Here is a 19,897-nt window from a genome sequence, read left to right as displayed (position 1 = left end):
GAGTATATAGCAGAGACTCTCAAAATTTAGAAAGGTGTACCTCAGTTATATTCAAGTTCTACATCATTTGATGCTAGTTTTGATTTGGTTTGGTGTTTTGAGACAGGGTTTCTCTATGTAGCCCTGCCTGACCTGGATCTTGCTTTGTAGACCAGGCTGGCCTCAGACTCACAGAGATTCTCCTGCCTCTGCCTCCCGAGTGTTGGGATTAAAGGCGTACACCACCATGCATTTTTTTAAAGTATCATTTTATGTCAGAACTCATATGTCTATGGGAAATCCTGGAGCTAATTCCTCAGACATGGAGGAACAGTAGCATGTGGGGGAGGGGGAGTGTGAATTTGTGTTTGGTGTATGTGTGTGAGTATGAAATGTGGTGTATGTGAATATGTGAGTGTGTGTATGTGTGTGTAGTGAGTGTATGTATGGTGTGGTGTATATGATATTGGGAATTGAACACAAGACCTCACATATGCTGGGTTAGCTTTCTTTCACTAATAGCCCCAGATCCTTTTGTACTATTATAATTTTTAAATACGTTTATTTATTTACTTCGTAGGGGAGGGGAACATGTATGTGCTGTGGCCCATGTGGAGGCCAGAGAATAGCCTTCAGGAGTCAGTTGTCCTTCTACCGTGTGAGGTCCCAACATTGAACTCGGGTTGCCAGTTTTAACAGCAGTCCCCTAACCCCCCTCTGACCCATCATACTGGCCCAGTACTTGCTGTTTTGGGGACTAAGTTACTTAGGCTGGCCTTGAACTCATGCTATAGCCCAGAAAGATATTGATCTTGGAATTCTTCTGCTTCAGTTTCTTCATGACTGGGATTACAAGCTTGTGTTATACCAGGTCCAGCATATTTTTTGTTTTTTTTTTGTTTTGTTTTGTTTTTTGTTTTTTGAGAACTCTCTGTTCAAATCCTTTGCCCAACCTTTCAATTGGCTTGTCCTGTATTATTAAATTGTAAAGGTGCTTTATTTCCTGATGAAAGTTACTTATTTTGTTTTTCAATGTTGTAGGTTTCTATCACTTTTCTGAGAGTATCCTTGTAGGTATAGAAGGTTTTCCTTTTGCTGAGACTGTCATCAGGTCCTTCTCATTTGTTCCAGGAGGTCGTGTATTGAATGTTCATTGAGTACTGTTGATGCCCGGCACTGTGCCGGCCACCAGGAGTCCAGTTCTGTACCCTGTGAGGCTTCCAGTTTAGCTTTCAGGTTTCTTTCCTCTCCTCAGGGGTTCTGGGGCTGATATGATACTTTTTTGTTATGCAAAATAAAGGCAGATTTGCTAGTCAGAATCAAATGGAAATGTTTTCAGGATTGATAACAACACTTCCAGTTAATGACTTAGCAATAGTTCAGCAGGTTATTTGGGGGATAATGAAGAATTTTAGGACCCTGAAAACCTGGGCTGTAATTTGATAGTAAAATGACTTTCATTTTTGTCATTAAAAGATTAAGATGACCAGCAATTTTGCCTATGAAACTGTTGAGAAGGTTTTCAGACTTTCCTGCGATTTGGTGTGAACTGTGCAGCATCCATTATAGGACCACGTTCGAGTTTAAATGCCTAAGCTGGAGGCTGCAAATACAACAGAAGCCGTATTCAGTAAAGCACATCTTTTAAACTGCATGCCTGTTGAGACGCCTGTCTTCGTTTCCCCAGGTAAAAGATGCCTACTTTCCGCAGCATACGTGGACAGCCACCTGTGGGAAGCCAGAGAGAAGGAGCAATGCCACCTGGGTAGGTGCTGCTGTGTTCTGTCACTTAGTCATTCCTTTGTCTCACATGCATGGAAAGATAGTTTTACGGTGACTCGGCTCACAGAAGTACGTTTTACGTCCTGAAAGGAATCACTTTTGCTGACCTTGAGTCCCTCATACTGCCTTTGTTATTTGCTAAGCTTGTGTAAGCAACTCTTTCTTGCTTTTTGTTCATTGTGTCATGTTGATAATCATCCTACCGAGCTTGTGTAAGCGATTCCTTCTTGCTTTTCATTCATCATGTCATGTAGTTTTCGCACAGCCTCTCTCCATTTTATGGAATTTTATACTTTGTACTATTTTTTTTTTTTTTTAATTTTTAACCTCATTGTTTTCTTAACTATCATTGCCAAATGAAAGACCTGGAAGAAAGTTTGCCCTCTCCTGGAGGCCATGAAAAGACAGTGTCTTCCCAGGAGTAAGCTCACACTTTACCCTCTGTTCCCCTCCTTCCTTTGTCATATTTCACAGATGATGGCCTTTCGTGTAAATGCTACCAAGGCCTTTTCTGTGGGTGTTGGGGATTCACACTCAAGTGTTTGTGCATGTCCAGCAAACACTCTTACTTGCTGAGCCATATCCTAGCCCCTGGAAATAATTTTCAGCTTACAGAAAATTAGCAAGTTCCTCCCTACCCTTTGCCCATCTTCACTTTTTGTTACCATTTTGATGTATGTGTTTTTGCTTTCTCATTCTGTCGTGTGTGTCCGTGACCTATTATGTCCCTGTCAGAGAGGTGTACACATGCTTTTTAATTATCTGATTTTGTTTCACACATTATATAGCTATGTATTACCCAACATGTTATATACCATAGTACATTTTTTTGACTTCATTAATTAATACTTTTTTTTCCTGTCTTTTCTGTCACTTGACTCCAAAAATGTCCTTTACCACATTTTTCTCCTCTAATACAGGATCCATTTCAGGTTCGCATTGCATTTAAATCAAGTCTTATTTAATTTGAAATTATTCCTTCTCCTTTCTTATTGCTCATGCTGTTCTTACCTTTTCTTAACGGTTAAACTCCAGTCTGCCTCCCCAGGCACACTACTCTTTGCTGCTGTGACTTTGTCGGTGTGTCATCTGGATGTCTGTGTGGGCTTCCGTCTCCTGTCACTGTGTCTGATTCCTCCACTGCAGCCTTGGCTGGTTTTTCTCTCTCTTGCCTAGTAGCCTAGAAGTAGGGGTACATTAACATAGTGATGATATTCTGCTGCTTTTCTCTAGGTTTCCCTTAGGTGTTTTCCCATCCGTGCATCTAGGCTGAGACTGTACCGTGAAGGCTGCAAGGTGATGGTTTCCCGACTCCACCCCCTTCCATACTACTGCTCAGCTCCGTCTTCTGAGGCAGCAGACCTTGCTTTTGTGATTCTTTCTCAGTTATCTGTCATTGACATTTTGTTGGTTTATGGTTTTTTTAATGGTGCATTGCTATCATGAATTATTTGGAAGTCCAGTGTCCCAGCCTGCCTGGCTGGTAGTGTGAGTGCTTTCCAGTCAGTTTCCATGTTCTCCTTCTCCTCTCTTGCTTCTCACTAGCTTCCTTCCGTGCGCTGTAGGCCACTGTCCCTTCCCTCGCCCTGCACCCAGCCCTCTTGGAAACGCTCGTCCCTTTAGTGGGGAGTGCTATTAGAAGCAGGATGTGAGTGTTAGATGTCCCTTGATCCTTACCCAGACATAAGTTTCACACCAATACCTCGCTATCCATCCATCTGCATGGGTTTTTCCCAGGCCTTGCTGTAGTCTTCCTTCTATGCTTAGATCTTGGCTCCAGGCAGAGGCAGGGTTTTGTGGGGAGAGTCCACAGCATTGCACGGTATACCAGTTCTCTGTCTTCTGTCCAAAAAGTACCAGCTGTGCCTTCCAGTCATTGTGAAGGTCATAAATAACCTACACATGTAAAGGCGCCCTCTGAAGTCACTGTTCTAGTGATAATTCCAGTGTGGCTTCAAATAATTACATAGCAAAGAGCGTTCTCAAGTGCCATACATGAAGTATCCACAGTGCTTGAAAATACAAGTAAAGGAATGGTGCATTCTGGGAAAGCTTTTTAAACGTTTTCCTAAGTGTGGAGGAAAGATGGGGAAGAGGAGACAGCCACTGTATGTGCCTTGTGTTAGGAATAGTTATTAGATCTATTATATGGACACAAATCTAGGGATCTTTGTCCTGGCTACATGAATAAATGATTTGCTTGCCAAAGAATGAGGCTTATAATGTGTAAATAAATATCATGGGGCAGTTGTATCTTCTCCGTTAAAAGCAATACTTGGGAAAGTAAATTACCATTTACCGAACACCTCCAGGTATTGCTGCCCCTCCCCCTCTGCCTTCAGTACCTTGCTACACCCAGTCAGAACTGTTTTCCTACCTTTTTTTTTTTTTTTTTTTTTAAGAAACAGTTTCTTTGTGTAGCACAGGTTATCCTGGAACTAGTTCTGTAGACCAGGCTGGCTGGCCTCGTGCTCAAAAGAGATTCCCCTGCCTCTGCCTCCTGAGTGCTGGGATCAAAGACATGTGCCACCACCGCCTGGCATGTTATCTGGCCTTGTTGCCTTCCTTAAGAAGTGTGATGTGGATTGTGCACCCAAGAGGCTGGCATCTGGATTTGTGTCTCAATTTTACCACTTTCATCTGTCGCTGTCCGTGTCCATAGCCATAAACAGAGGGTGTGTGGTGTCTGCCTTAGTTCCTAAACATTCATCTTAGAAATATGTGTAATGAAAAAAAAAAGAAAGAAAGAAAGAAATATGTGTAATTAGTAAGTCCCTGGGTCCCTTGTGTCAGACCCTGTATATATTATTTGATGTGAAGTAAAGTTTGAATTCAGACTGTTTGGAAGAAAAAGGAACCTTCAGAGACCGTATTTTCCCATTGTGTAACTGCTCCCACCTCTGATTCATACAAACACATTTTCTGTGTGTCATGACTGCTTGCTTTAACAAGGTTGAAATCTGATCCTGCCTGCTGCCTGCTCCGGGTGCTCCTGTGGCTGCATCCCCGCTGATCAGGCAGTAGATGGCAGTGTAGTCCTAGAGAGAAATGCTCTTCCTTCTGCGCTGGGCGCGGACCTATCGGGGAGCGTGCGTTCATGTGGAGCGCCGTGATTGGACATCGTGATGGGCGGGCCGTGAGGTGGTGGGTTCGGGCTCGCTAATTGGAGGAGGAAGGAGGGCCGATATGAGGCATTTGTTCCTGTGGCCTCCCATTGGTGCGGCAGCCGGTGTGTGGTGTCTTTGGCGCTGCCGGCTGGTCCTGGAGAGGTCCTTGTAGGAGAGTGTCCTTGAGCGTTTCTCTTTTCTTGACAGTTGCTTATCTCTTTGCCTTGTGCATTCCAAAAGGTGCACAGTTCGTCTGCAGTGAATTAGCACGAAGTGAGCACACCCAAGTAGGAGTTGGAGCGTTTGTCTTGCTTTCCTTGGAAACACCTGAGCTCCTGACTTGTTTAGGCTACCTTAGAAGAGTTTAAATGAGAAAGTGTAAAGCAGAAAAGATAATAATGTAATGAACTCCCGTGACCCGCTGTTTCAGCAATTATAAGCCCCGAGCCTTTTTTCTTTTTCTGCACCCCTACCTAATCCTTTGAATTATTTTAAGACAGGCCCAAGGAAGCGAATGGTGGGGAGAGGAATATGTTTTGTGTGTTTCAGAAGACGTTTTTAAAGCCATTGTTATATTGGCTTTATATATATATATATAAAGCATTCATGTGGATGTGAAATAACCAGCTGTCGGTATTCCTTGCTGTGAACGTAAGGAACCTCAGCCACTGCCTCTGCCTTCCAAGTGCTGGGACTGGACGTGTGCTCCACCACACCCGACCAGTTTTCTTGTTTGTTTGTTTGTTTCGAGACAGGGTAGCTGTCTCTGAAGCCCGTCCTGGAACTAGCTCTTATAGACCAGGCTGGCCTTGAACTCACAGAAGTCAGCTGCTTGCCCCTGCCTCCAGAGTGCTGGAATTAAAGGCGTGTGCCACCACCGCCCGGCTCAGTTTCTGGTATTCTTATAAGTACATTGAACAAGGACCCAACTGAAGCATGGCAGTAAAGTTGGTTGTCCTTTTCTTGACTCTTTAATAAAATCTGTTTGTAGAAACATGAAGGTGTTAACAATTAGATTTCATCTATATCCTATTCCCTTTCATCAGTCTGCTGAAGTAAATCAGCTACCTAATAATTTCATGTGTATTTGATACATTTCTCCAAAAGATGAGTATTTTAAGGATAACTCTAATGCCATCATTAAATATTACACATTCACATTTCCTCATATACCTCATATCTTTAATATGTTTTCTTCATTTATAGAGGACTTCCTGTGGCACACTTGTGCAGACTGGCCCTTTGTAGATTACCTCACATCCTAGGTTTGCTGACGTCATCTTCGTGGTGCTGTATGATATGTCTGTCTGGTTTCTGTCTGTCCTGTGTAAACAGTGGTTGTAAATCACCAGGATTGTCAGATTCGGGGCTTGTTCTGTGGTTTTGGTTTCTTTTTGTCTTAAGCACACCACAGTAACTGTTTACCTCTGTAGGACACACAGGCATTTGTCTGTCCCTCTGCCAGGTGAAGACCCTGGTGATCCTGCCTGACTCCATTATTTCCTTAGGAGGGCAAACCGTTACTGTGTATTTCTGTCATTTGTTCCTTGTTTACTACCAAGAAAAATGCTGTAAGTTTTTCCTTCATTAGCATTTTAATTATCCATGATAGAATTTGTACCTAAGAGGCAATTTCAAAATACCTCCCAAAGGTGATTGCCATTATAAATGTACAGATTTGTTTGGGTTTTGTTTGTTTGTTTGTTTTCAAAGTTTCTCTGTGTAGCTCTGGCTGTCTTGTTATTTACTGTGTAGCTCTGGTTGGCCTTGAACTCAGATCTGCAGGCTTCTGCCTCCCCAATGCTGGGATCAAAGGCAGAGGCCACTTTTGTTTTTGGTAACTTGTTTCTGCAGAGGCCTTATAACTGAGCATGTTACAGTTGAGAGCTGTTTGCTTTGACTGTTGTCTGTGGAGGCCTTTGGCTCCCGACTGCTGTCCATACAGGTCTAGGACAAGGTTGACTAGGTTGCGTTGTTACCTTCAGCTGGCAGTTCAGAGGTGAGTCTGACTTGAGCGTATGGTCCTTCTCATTTCCAGATGTGTGAATGCACAGCTCGCTTGTGTATTTGTCCTTTAGTGATCCGTTTGTTTAACACAGAAGCACAAATAGAAGGAAATCTGAAAGTCTGTACAATTGGCTCCCTTATGTTTTGCTGTTTCTGCTTCCTTTAGTAACTTCTATGTTTGGGTGTCTGTGTTCTGTCCTTGTTTGTCTTTTAAAATGGGAGAAACAGAAACACAGTTGAGCCTGTTTCCTGAGATACTGTCTAGTGAGTGCAGTAGCAGCCTGTGTTCATTCTTTAGGAGAAAAGGGCTGCTGTTGCGGCGTGGGGAGAAACCACAGGTGATAGGAATCCCTCTGGGTTGGTAGCTTCCTTCCAGGACCCTTCCTTTCTTCACTGTCTTTCCTTAGCACTGAAACGACACCTCACAGTGGCTCCTTTTCCATTCTCTGTGACTGGCTTTGTGATCACTGAGAAGCTTGCCACAGTCTTCTGAGAATTCTGTTTACTGTGACGCTATGGTACCGTGTTGTGTGCTAGATTAAAATTAATTTCCTGGTAAAGTCATGTAATGATCCGCCTTTCAAAGCCCTGCGTTTTGTCTGTAGCCTTTTGCACCTGATAGTGTCTCACAGTTCTGTCTGTAGCCTTTTAGCTACTGTTTTAGCTACTTGCTCTCCTCTTGCCTCCGACTCCGGGCTGCTAGGATTGTAGACAGACAGCACTGTGCCTGTTCTTATTTCCTGTTCGGTCCCAGCTATCCCTTTCTTTTGAGATTTCTTGTAGTATTTACATAAAAACAAGCCGTGCCTAAAGCACACAGTTTAATAAATTTTGGCAAATGTGGGCTCTGTATGACCTTACACGCCACAGTCCTGTCACCCTTCAAAGGCAGTCTTCTCTAGTCCCTGAAAACCCTTCCCTCCTTTCTTTTTTTTAATTTATTTATTTATTAAAGATTTCTGCCTCCTCCCCGCCACCGCCTCCCATTTCCCTCCCCCTCCCCCATCGAGTCCCCCTCCCTTATCAGCCCAAAGAGCAATCAGGGTTCCCTGACCTGTGGGAAGTCCAAGGACCACCCACCTCCATCCAGGTCTAGTAAGGTGAGCATCCCAAAGCCAAGGTCCAAATCAGGAGCAGAAGGAGAGAGATCACTAGCAAGGAACTCAGGACCGCGAGGGGTGCACCCACACACTGAAACAATGGGGATGTTCTATCGGGAACTCACCAAGGCCAGCTGGCCTGGGTCTACAAAAGCGTGGGATAAAACCGGACTTGCTGAACATAGCGGACAATGAGGACTGCTGAGAACTCAAGAACAATGGCAATGGGTTTTGATCCTTCCCTCCTTTCTGCTCTGTACCCAGACTCCCAGGAAATGACTGATGTGCTGCTTGTCATTTAAATTAGTTAGCCATTTTTAGATTGTGTGTAAATGGACACCCCCTTTGAATAAAATCCTTAGCCTGGCATATTCTGAAGGCTTCAGAGGCACCAGGGCTGACTTGCGCTTTGGAATGCTCAGGACCAGCAGGCCTTGTTTATAGGGACATTGTTTTCCAGTTTCTCTCCAGTACCAATGCAGCTCCAGCCTGACTGTACAGGATCCCACAACCAGCCTCACCTTTTACAGAGGCTTGATTGTTATCCTTGGATGCTGCCCATTATTAAAACCAGGGCTCCCTGCCTTAGGGTCTCCCTGTGTCCTGGGGTGACTGCCATTGATTACTTCCTCAAGCCCTCCAAGTGTGAGTTTCCCTGTGCCCTCTGGCAATTGTATCTACCTTTTCAAAGCTCAGTTGTATATGTGAGAAATAATTACTATTTAAGTGTTTTATTTTTATGGTAAGAAGGGTGCTTAAAACAATATAGTTCATTTTATTTCAGAAATAGAATTTCTTAGTATTTTATTTGTGCTCAGACATCGCATCCAAAACCTGCCCCCTCCCTCCATGGTAGTTCTTCCACATCTCACAGTCATCTCGGCCGGCTGTACTACCAGCTGCTGGCTCTATTGCTGATAGACTTGGGTGGCCCTGGTTTACTGCAAGCCTATAGAATATGGGGGGAGGCCTGGAAATTCACAGGTTTGTTTCTGGTTTTGTTTTTATGTCTTTCCCCTACTCCCACCCCCAGACAGGTTTCTCAGTATAGCCCTGGCTGTCCTGGAACTCGCTTTGTAGAGCAGGCTGGCCTCGAACTCAGAGATCTGCCTGCCTCCACCTCCCAGTGCTGGGATTAAAGGTGTGGGCCACCACCATTCTGCTTACAGTTTTAGGGAGTTCACTCCACCATTATAAAAAGTCAGTCTCCTCACTGAAGTCTTTTGTGTCCTTAGATCCTCAGTGCTATTGCTGTCTTTAAACAAGAACACTTCACCACGATCTTATGTTCCGTCTTCTAAATCTAGTTCCACATTGTGTAGTTGAAATTCTGCTAAATGAAGAATTCTTATTTCAGGTCCATTTCCCCATAGTCCACGATGTTCACAACCACCCGCTTCAGTGTATATTCCTGGGGAGCTAAGAACCTAGGAAAACAACACCTTTGGCTCAGCCCATTGAACAGAACTTGGGCATCTGTTGGCCCCTCACTAATGCATAAAGTGTGACTGGCTGTGGAAGGCCACAGTCCAGAAGCCTGTGGTGCTGGCCCTTCGTATGCTGCAGCTGTCCCGCTTTCCCGGTCCTCCCGCCCTTTGCTGTTTTCTGCCTCATTCATCACACGAGCGCTGTAACGTGAGGTGATTGGTCACATAGTGTGTTTGCAGCGAACCTTTCTGACTGCGGTATGTAAATGTTATTCATCAGATGCGGGCTCTGCAGCTGTTGCCTTTATTGAAGCCCTGGCCAGTTCCCCTTGACTGAAGAAGCCTGGGTGTGAAGGCTTCAGATAGGCTCTGGTTACCATGCTTGGAGGTGATCAGCGAAGCCTGGGTGAGATGCTGCGTGTACTGTGAAAAGGACGTGGGAAGGGAACTTGCCGGCATTTCGGTTAGGCCACCAGCTCTTGATCCTGGCTTTGCTTGCTTGCTTGTTTGAATACAGTGTATTGATCGTTAATGTAACAATAGTAGTAATTACAGACTTGGTAGCATGAGAGAGCTGTTTGCTATCTAATTATGAGCAAGTTCACTCGACAGTATTGATTCCCCTGATAGGAAGGGGTTTAAGGATCTGTTGGAAGGTTTTATGGACGCTATATCACCTGTTTCAATATTTTTTTTTAAAAAAAAAAAAAAGTCTAGATTTTTCAGTGAAATGGGATTGAATCCTGGGCAGAGAATGAGGGGAGCTGGGAATACTGTACATCTGAGAAGCAGTGGTGTGCAGTGACATAAACCATTTGGAGCGCGTGGACTAGGATCGCAGGTGATCTTAGGGTCTGAGATGAGCGTGACAGCACACGTTATAAGCGTTCTTGTGGGTGTTGCGTTGAGAGGAGCCAACTCCTGGGTAGTGAGGCTACTAATCAGGAAGGGTAGTCAAGGGAACTCTACTTTGTTAGGGAATATCTGCAAGGCCCTTGGTTAATGACCATTAAAACCCATGGAGTCGCCAACATTTGACTGCGGGGAGTAATGGCAGCAGATCCCCATGCCTGCCCCCACATCTAGTTTCTTCTCGTGGAGCTGGACAGACACGATACTCTGCCTTTCCTTACAGAGGTACCTTATTGATCCATTTTTAAGAGCTAAATTTGTATTTTTTAATTATTATTTTGCATTCTCTAGTTGAATAAATTATTTAAAACTGTGACTAACGTCAGTTGTCCTCAGTTTCTGAAAAAGAGCAAGCGTGAGCCTGTTTTGATACTGACTTTGTCATGTTCGCAGCCATCTGGCAGGACTCGAGTCTGGTGGATTTTCCTGGAGAAATGTGTATATTTAACACCGTTCTTTCTCTTTTGTCTTCACAGCTGATCTTGCTTCGTTAATGGACAAAGCATATGAAAGGAAGTTGCCTGTTAGTTCTTTGTCAATATCTCGGGTAAGACCATTTTAAAAGAAAGTAGCCTGTTAATTCTTTAGCAGTGCCACAGGTAGGAACATTTCAAACGTGTTTTCAAAGAAGGAGACAAGACAGTGTTGTAGAAGTAGTGGTCACCATGGGAACTGTCTTCCCACAGTGCAGTATGTTTTTATAATTACAACAGATATTGTATGATGTAGTGGCTGAAGTGAAAGGAAATAAACACACCAGACTCAAGTTAGCAATCGCTGATTTGTTTTTTTATCTGGTTACAGTATTTCGTGTTTTTAAAGTTACTATGTCCTCTAGTGTGAGAGCAGAAAACATGCATTCAGTAGCTGACTACCATCTATGGAAGAATGGCTGCTGACATTTGACTGCCTGGATAGCGGGGAGGAGGAGATCAGGCTGCAGTCGGGACCAGTCATGGTGGAGCCACTCTGGAGCCCTTCCGTGGCGGTCACTCTTCTAGTTTCTTGCCATGCATCATGTGTGTTCGTTTGCACAGGAGCATGGTGTAGGTAACTCCAGATCCAACACAGCTTCCAAGAAGAAAGGCGGGAACATCAAAGGCGGGATGTGTTGGTCCCGTCTCGATGGTGACTCCAGGTTACCAGGCTGGAGGTGACAGGCTTCTCCAGTGGGAGGGGAAGGAGAGCTCTTGCCTTCCAGTCCTGTCCTTCCTCTGTGCCTCTGACCCTCTTCATAGGCAGGCAGTTCCACTGTCATCACTTGGGTTTAAGGGACTCCTGTCTGTCAGAGTGGAGAACTGGGAAAACATGGTTTTGAGGGTGGCACCTGTCTGTGGACTGTAATGTCTGGTTTTTGTTCAGGCAACACTTGGAACTTCAACGAGTTTTTGTGTGGGTGCATGATCCAGCCTGAGACTCAAACTCCTCAGGGCAGAAGCATGTAGCTGTTTATACAGATGGAGCAAGGAAGTCCCAGAGGGGCTGTGCCATCTGTTTGTGCCACAGCAAGCTCTCGGGAGAGCTGGTTCTCCAGCACAGGGCCTGTGTTTGGACCACATGTTATCTGCCCTTTAATGGATTTCTAAATCAAACCCATAGGTCCTGATTCTTTTTAGAAAGTCTCCCTTTTTCCTCCCTTCTTTCTCTCTTTATGAGGTTCTGGTTACACTCTCAGCATCCCTGGGCTCTTCCTATCTCTCCCTCTTCTCATTGCCTACTTGAGAGCAGAATCCATCCTTGGATAATAGTTTCTGCTCATTCAGAGCATAGGTAAGGAACGTACTCACAGATTTTTCCACTTTTTCTTCTCAAGTGCTGGAGATTGAACCAAGAGCCCCATAAGCTTAGTCAAGTGCTCTTTACCAGTGAGCTGCATCCCCAGGCCCAAAGCTTAGTCGATTTTATAGCCTGAAGCCTCCAGTCCTAAAGCGATTGTTCCATACCAACTCTAAAGTCAGAGTCAAAGTGGTTACACACCGAATTCTCTACACTTAGATGCTATGCTCTGAACAGTATTGTTCCAGCCTTTAACGTCCCCACCGTTTCCACTACGTAGTCCGTGTGTTTGGAGGAGAGACAGGGACAAAGGTGATGATAGCTGTAAACAGTACTGTGCAGAGCTCTCCTCCGGTGTGAACAAGGGCGGGTTTGGCTTTTCTGGGTGCTTGCCTGTTGGTGGTTTTGTTTTGGACCAACGTTGTGCTATACATAGAGGAGAAGCTATGGTATCTGATTTGTTCTCACCAGTGTGATGGGTTTTCAGAAAAGAACCATACCATGGGACCATCGTCCCAATAAAAAGATTACATGTCTTTAAAGATCAGTGTATGAACTCGACCAAACGTGGCATAATTTGTATTTAACAAAGGTTTTTTTTTTCCTTTAGTTTGTGGACAACATTTCATCTCGAGAAGATATAGATTCTGCAGAGTACTATCTTTACAAGTAAGCTCCCTGCCCAGCTCTGCTTCACACCCACTTCTAACACTGGGCGTTTTTCTTCTTTTGTAGTACTGAGAAATATGTGTGTGTGTGTGTGTGTGTGTGTGTGTGTGTGTGTGTGTGTGTGTGTGTGTGTGTGTGTGATTGAACCCAGTTACATGTGGTCTAGAGCATTAACAGAAGATTCATACAGTTGCTTATAGCAAGGAGCCGCTTGTTTGTCCTGGCCTCCCAGAATCAAAATAATCACACAGAAACTATATTCATTAAATCACTGCTTGGCCCATTAGCTCTAATTTCTTATTGGCTAACTCTTATATATTAGTTTAACCAATTTCTATTAATTTGTGTATTGCCATGAGGCTGTGTCTTACTGGGTAAAATTTCCAGCATCTGTCTCCGGCAGCTCCATGGCATTTCTCTCTGACTTTGCCTTCTTCCTCCCAGCATTCCATTTAGTTTTTCCCGCCTAGCTCTGTCCCCTACAGCTCTGCTATAGGCCCAAAGCAGTTCTGTTATTAAACAATGAAAGCAACACATAGACAGAAGGACCTCCTACACCAGTTGCTGGTTTCTGTCTTCATGTAGACCATGTATATAAGACTGTTGCTTGCTTCAAATCTACGCTGCTGTCTTGGCATCTCGTCATTTGCTTTAATCAAAACTAATGCTCTTATTAAGGTATCTTTTTTTTAAAAATTCTGTTCTTTATCAAGAAAATTAGCTTATTTTCTCAGCTTTTTGTTTTTTAAGAAACATTTGTGTGTGTGTGTGTGTATGTGACATAGTGAATACTTTTCTGTGTGTGAGAGTTGGGCAAACCAGGCAAGGATAGTGATAGTGATGCTTGCTCATTGTCTAAATGTCTGCTTCCCAGTCTCGGAGAATGTACAAAACCAGGCAAGGACAGTGATAGTGATATTTGCTCATTGTCTAAATGTCTGCTTCCCAGCCTCGGAGAATGTACAAAACATATTAAGGCCTCAGGAAAGCTTCTGTAAACATTGGCAGTTAGAAACTGTGAACTCCTGGTGTTTCTCTCCAGTAGAGTCAGAGGTTAAGCTTGGACACCAAAGAGCTGATGCTATCTATGAGGTAGGCCTTCTGCGATTGTTGGGCTAATACCTTACAGATGGACTTTCGACCTCTCAAAATGACCTTCAGATCCCTTGCCTAACATGAAGAAATATCCAGCAACTTCTTAATCTTAAATAGCCCACAGCTTCTGGTTATCCTGCCAGCAGGCAGCATTTCTTACTTCCTGAGGTATTCCGTCACTTGAGCAGTGGTTCTCAACTTGTAGGTCATGACCTTTTGGGGGTTGAGTGACCCTATCACAGGGGTTGCCTAAAACCATCATAAAGCACATATTTACATTATGATTCATAAGAGTAGCAAAATTATATTTATGAATGAAAATAATTTTTGGTTGGCAGTGACCACAACATGAGGAACTGTGTTAAAGGGTTGCAGCATTAGGAAGGTTGAGAAGCGCTGGCTTAGAGTAAAACTTATTGCTGCCTATGGCATAAGCTTACCTCCTCCCTTGACACAGCCTGTAGCCACCATCATGTCATAACTGACCGGTGGAGAGTTGATGGACTTTCTGCCGTGGAATCTGGGCACGGGTAGCAGCAGGTCCCAGGACTTATGGCACACACCCCCCTTCTCATCTTCTCATCCCTGGAGAACATTTGAAATCTCCAAACATCACAGACATGAAAGCTTGGGAACTCCAGCTTCGCGGGGTACCAGGGATCTTTATAGAAGGGTTACTTTTGAGGCAGCAGGAGGGACAACAAACATCTGGACATTTGCTGTGGGCCGTGCACCACTCTTGGGAGCCAGCAACACTGGGATCCTCTGCTCATGGTAGAAAAGGAAACGTGGAGGAAAAGGAGTGGGTGCTCTCGTTACCACAGCAAACTAGGGTGTTTAAGGCAGCCTGTGTGTAGACAGAAACCCGAAAACAGTGATACTCTACCGCTGACGGGAAAATCAGCAAGAATGGAAGTGATTCAGACAGTGAGAAGGCTAAAGCTAAGTGAGAGCCAACACTCGGAAAACAGGCCATGCCAGGAGCACCAACAGTGGCTGGTGTGGCAGAAACTTCGGCTCATGTATGGCGTGGGGACAGTAGGACCTGAGGCAGAGGCTCAGGGTACTCAGAGTGGGTGTGGTTTGACTGGGAGGCTGGGGAAACTGGCCCGAGAGTATGCACACACACGCTTTTCTAGGAGTGGTCCTGGGACCCTCTGAGACACCTGGGGCGTAGGTAGGGAAATGAGAACCGTGAGAGGCCCCACTGTGCTGCCACAGGCCCAGCTACCCTGTGGCTTCTGCCAGAGAAGCCATATCTCCTGCTACTTTCTGTATTGGAGTCTGCAGAGAGCATTTTATAGAGATCTGCAAATTGGGTAAGCATAAAAGTCACATTTTCATCTTTCAATAATGCTTAGCATTTTCTTTGACTATGAGTATAGATGACAGATGCCGGCACTATTTGAAGCATTTGTCTTTCTCACCAATTAAAGTCATTGACTTTTTCTTTTTTTAAATCATATCACATTTGTAGCAGAATTCCAAAAACTGTGCTCATCACAGCTCAGAAGCCAGTGTTAGGCTGCTCCTGGCTCCGGGGTCCCAGCGCGGATGGTGCAGCGCATATGCTGCCTTACCTGGAACTTCTTAGTGTCTTGATAACTGTCTCTCATGTAATTGGGTTCAGTTGTGAAAAAACCCATGTGGAGAAGGGTCCACACCTGCCAGAGGGCTCACAGTGTAAAATATGAAAGGTTGAGGACCTCAGAGAGCTTGTGAGCCATAGATTCTTTTGCTGGTCTTCGTCCTGCTTCTTCCTGCAGGCCTTTTGAAATATTCTATCTTTGTTTTTCTTTTCATACAAATACTTTATTTTCTTATTCCAGCTTGCCCTGTGAAGGAAGGCAAGTGTGTGACTGATAGGTACCCTGTCTCCAAATGAAAGGTTGGGTATAGTCAGTCCCGATGAGGTGGGTGAGAAGACTCTGCAGGCCCCAGCAGGCTGTCTAATCTGCAACAGAATGATCCTTCCTGAGGGGTGACAGGCCTCTCCAGCTATACAGCTTATTCTCTGTTGAGAATTTTACAGTTCTAAAGGGGCCTGTGGTTTCTAGAAAAACTGGTGAACGTTGAATCCATTACCACACAGTACAAAAGGCTCTAGAGATTTGGGGACGGACCTTTTTCCCAGAGTCAGACTCCTGTGTTGTCATGGAGAACAGCATGCTGCCCAGTAATGAGAGGAAGGCTAAGTTGGGAGACTGGCTATGGTGGGGTCGCACGTCCATCCATCTGTGCCGTGGCCTCCAACGTCCTTCAGCAGTTGCTCAGCTGACCTGGCAGATAGCAGGCGACAGGTCAGAACAGCTGGGATGAAGCAGATGGCAGCCTGCGTGTCTCCAGGTCCTAGGTTGGCAGCCTGTCAAAGAACCAAAATAGCTTCATTTTTCAGTGAGCAGAACTGCTGGGATGGCTCCTTCGAAGGTGGGGTTGGAGGAACCTGTGCCTGTGGGGAGAGGAAGGGAGGGCTTGTTAGGAGTGGGCTGCATGAGAAGTCACGCAGTAATAGCTTTCCTCTGAGGGCTGCTTAGGTCTCTTAAGTTTCTCTGCTAATGTGTTACTTCATCTCTGAAACTCAAACTTGTTTTTAAGTCTAAAAGTCGCTGGGCAGCAAGCAAACAGAGCTTTTTTAGAAACAGTTCCCTGCTTTAACTCTGCTGTAGTTGTTTTTATTTGCCAATCCTTACCCCATGCCTGAGAGATAGTCAATTATTATTAATGCTCTGTATCAGGCAGTAGCGAATTGACAAATTTGGTTCCTGTCTGACTTCACGGGGCTTGGTGATGAGATTGCGAGCCTTTGGTCCCTGCTCCTGCAGTCTGTTCTTTCCCCTCTCATCTAGTTAACAAGAAGAGGGTGTGAAGTTCGTTTACTTCACTTTGGCTTCCCAGGATGGCTTATGTTCCCGTGGTCTGAGATGACTGCTGTCTTTACCACACTGGGAGGTGATTCTGCATCTGTAGAGTTCCCAGCACAACAGCCCAGGCTACTAAGAACACCTACAGAGTATCCATCTTTTTGTTTCTCTGGGGTGAATTTGTAGTAGAATGGCTGGAACATATAGAAGATAGATGTTTAACGTTTAAAGAACTTGACTGCTGTTTTACAAAGTACTTATCCCATTTTATAATCTTAGTGGAATCTCATTCCTCTGCACTTTAGCTGACAGATTAAGCTGGATCAATGTGTATTTATTTTGGCTTAAATTTGTAATTGCCTGATAATTCCTCCTTTGGCAAATTGTTCAAAATTTTCACCCTGTTCTGGGGGTTATTTTCTTTTTACTGAATTTGAAAATTCCTTTTTCTCGGTTTTGTGTTTTCATTCACTTAATATATTTTTCAAAGTATGGTTTCAACTTCAATGGAAATCCAATTCTTCATGTTTTTCTTTCTTTTGTTTTTGGTGTTATCTAAGAAATCTTTGCCCAATTCAACACCATAGATATTTTTCTGATATTTGCTTTAGAATTTTGTAATTTTAGGTTCTAGAGTTAGATCTATAATTAATTATGAGGATTTTTGTTTGTTTGTTTACATAGGATAGAAGACCAGGCTCAGTTTTGTTATTGAAAACACCTGATTTTATCTAGGCCTTTCACTGTAAACATAGCGCTCTTTTCACATTGCCTGGATCCTCTTGATGATAATTTCTTCAATGACTGTTCTGTTCTCTGCTTTGCTTTATTTGGTGATACAAATGTGTCTTGGTAGTAGTTTTTAATGTCTTTTCATTAGATGACATGGCTCTACCCTGGCACTGCTTTATCGGAGTTCTTCTGGATAGTCAGGTTTTTTCCAGTCTTATGTTTATTTATCCATGCATGTGCACACGTTTACATCTCTATCTTTTTAAGATTTATTTTTATTTTGTGTATGAATGCTTTGCTTGCACAAATAATATGTCCATAATGTGCATGTCTGGTGCCCGTGGAGGACACGAGAGGGCATCTGATTACTGAAACTGGAGTTATGGATGGGTGTGAGCTACCATGTGGGTGCTGTGAACCAAACCTTCGTCTTCTGCGAGAGTGTCCAGTGTTTGTAACTGCTGATTCATCTTTTCAGCCCACACATGCATACTTTCTTCTGGTTTGGTTTGGGTTCGTTGATACAGGGTCTTAATATGTAGCCTTGACTGCCCTGGAGCTCGCTATATAGACCAGGCTGGCATCAAAGTTCTAGAGATCCACCTACCTCTGCCTCCTGAGTTACCTCTGATTAAAAACCTGCCACCATGCCTGGTATGCACCCATAATGTTGAGAAACTAGGAACAGACAACTCAACAATATGTATTGAATGTCTGGTCTATATGTAGAAGACAAGGGAAAGGGATGAATATAGAGAACACGAGGGGAAAGGTTAGTTTGTGACTCAGCTAGTCTTTTTCCACTGACACAGATAGACTCCTCTGACAGTGTTGGAGAGGAAATACAGGAGGTCAGAGCCTGTGTCCGTAAGATGGATCAGCTCTGTGTAAGGGAAGTTCTAAAGCCAATAGGAGATAGAAGAGCATTTTTTTAATTCACTAAAACTGTGGCGTGTTCTAAGGAAGGAAGTACTAATATCACTACAGGTCAAAAAGACTGTAAATTGTTAAGGATGAGTGTGTATGTGAAACAGTTCAAAGTCCAGACAAATCCCAAATAGAACAGGTAAACTCACCATATTTATTTAACAAAGTCTATGTTTTAAGGCATGTTTGGGGCAGACTGAGAGGGATTGATGACGTCATCAGCAAATATGCATTGAAAAGGTAGCGCTTGAGTGGGAAAGCTGCAGTAAGCTCTGCCTCTGTAGCGCCTGACGTCGGGGCGGGGGAGACGAGGAGGACTGAGAAATGAGACTGGGAGATGAAGGGAGAAAATAATGCGGAAGAGAGAGAGAGCAAGTGTAAATCTGTCCTGGTCGGATACTGATACTAAATTCCTAAGTCAGTCCGTCGTCCAAGATGGGCATAGTAGCACATGCCTATCATCTCAGCGCTCAGGGGCTGAGGCAAGAGGATCTTGAATTCAAGGCTAGCCTAGGCTATCTGGTGAGATCCTGTCTCAAAAACAAACACAAGTTCGTAGAGTTTCTGCAGAGAGAACTTTGGCAACATAAAAGTATAAATGCATGTATTCTTTAATCCAGGGCTAGTTCAGATATTTAACCTATTGTAGCCCCATATGTGAGAAACAGTTTCCATTGCAAAAAGTAAAACTTTGCCTATTAGCAGAAGCATGCTGAAATTAATTATTCTCTACCATTTAGCAAATGTTATGTAGTGACTAAAAAGACAGAGAACTTAATGTATGTTTGTATTTCCTAAGGAGTAAGTTACAGAATTGTTGGGTAAAAAGTTAGGGCTTGAGTGGCGTGTGTGTGTGTGTGTGTGTGTGTGTGTGTGTGTGTGTGTGTGTGTGTAATATGGGTATATGCATAACATGTTGTGGAGTGGTAAGCACTGTCATACAAAAGCTGTTAACAATAATTTCTTTCAGAAAATACACCTGGGTAACTTTTCATTGAATTCTCTCTTGGGCTTTTTGAATATTATGTTGTGACTGTGTATTACTTTGTCAAGAAGGATTTTTTTTTAATGATCCACGATATAATCATTCATGATTAGACTCTTCAGAAATGTCCATCATAATGAAGGTATTCCATGAAGGGAAATAACTATTTTTTTATAATGGGTAACTGTATGAGGGAAATTAGTTTTCCCTGCTTGCAGTGCTAAAGTCCTGACCTGTGGTAATCAGCAGTAGAAAGAGAGAGATGTACTATACACAGGGGGAGACAATCAGCAGAGGTAAGACAAGGCTGAAAGCAAAGAGGCTTGAGAACGGCGCCCTGGCTAGAAAGCCTGACATACAAGGAGGTCAACAGTAAAAGTCCACTGTGTTGTGGAGGTTAAGTGCCTAAAAACCCTAATAGTGTTAGAATGGTGGGGCCAGTTTAAACTGTAGAGGGAGCCTTTTATGCTGTCTGTAGATAACAGGTATCCAGAGGAACGCCTGGCCTTCCCAGAATCTCTGAGTTTGAGGCTAGCTT

At 43.9% G+C, this 19,897-nt stretch overlaps 1 protein-coding gene across 1 annotated transcript in view; it reads left to right on the top strand.

Moving 5' to 3' along the window:
- Window positions 1-19,897, top strand: part of Mrps27 (mitochondrial ribosomal protein S27) — an 84,188-nt gene that overhangs the window by 4,363 nt on the left and 59,928 nt on the right. The window contains exons 2-4 of the mRNA XM_005356428.1: window positions 1,667-1,744; window positions 10,791-10,861; window positions 12,701-12,759. Coding sequence (XP_005356485.1) covers window positions 1,667-1,744; window positions 10,791-10,861; window positions 12,701-12,759 — 208 coding nt within the window. The remainder of the gene's footprint in view (window positions 1-1,666; window positions 1,745-10,790; window positions 10,862-12,700; window positions 12,760-19,897) is intronic.

This window comes from Microtus ochrogaster, chromosome 19, assembly GCF_000317375.1.
Source record: "Microtus ochrogaster isolate Prairie Vole_2 chromosome 19, MicOch1.0, whole genome shotgun sequence".
NCBI lineage: Eukaryota > Metazoa > Chordata > Mammalia > Rodentia > Cricetidae > Microtus > Microtus ochrogaster.
The sequence above is the reverse complement of the archived record's forward strand: the minus strand, read 5'-3'. Positions and strand labels throughout refer to the sequence as shown.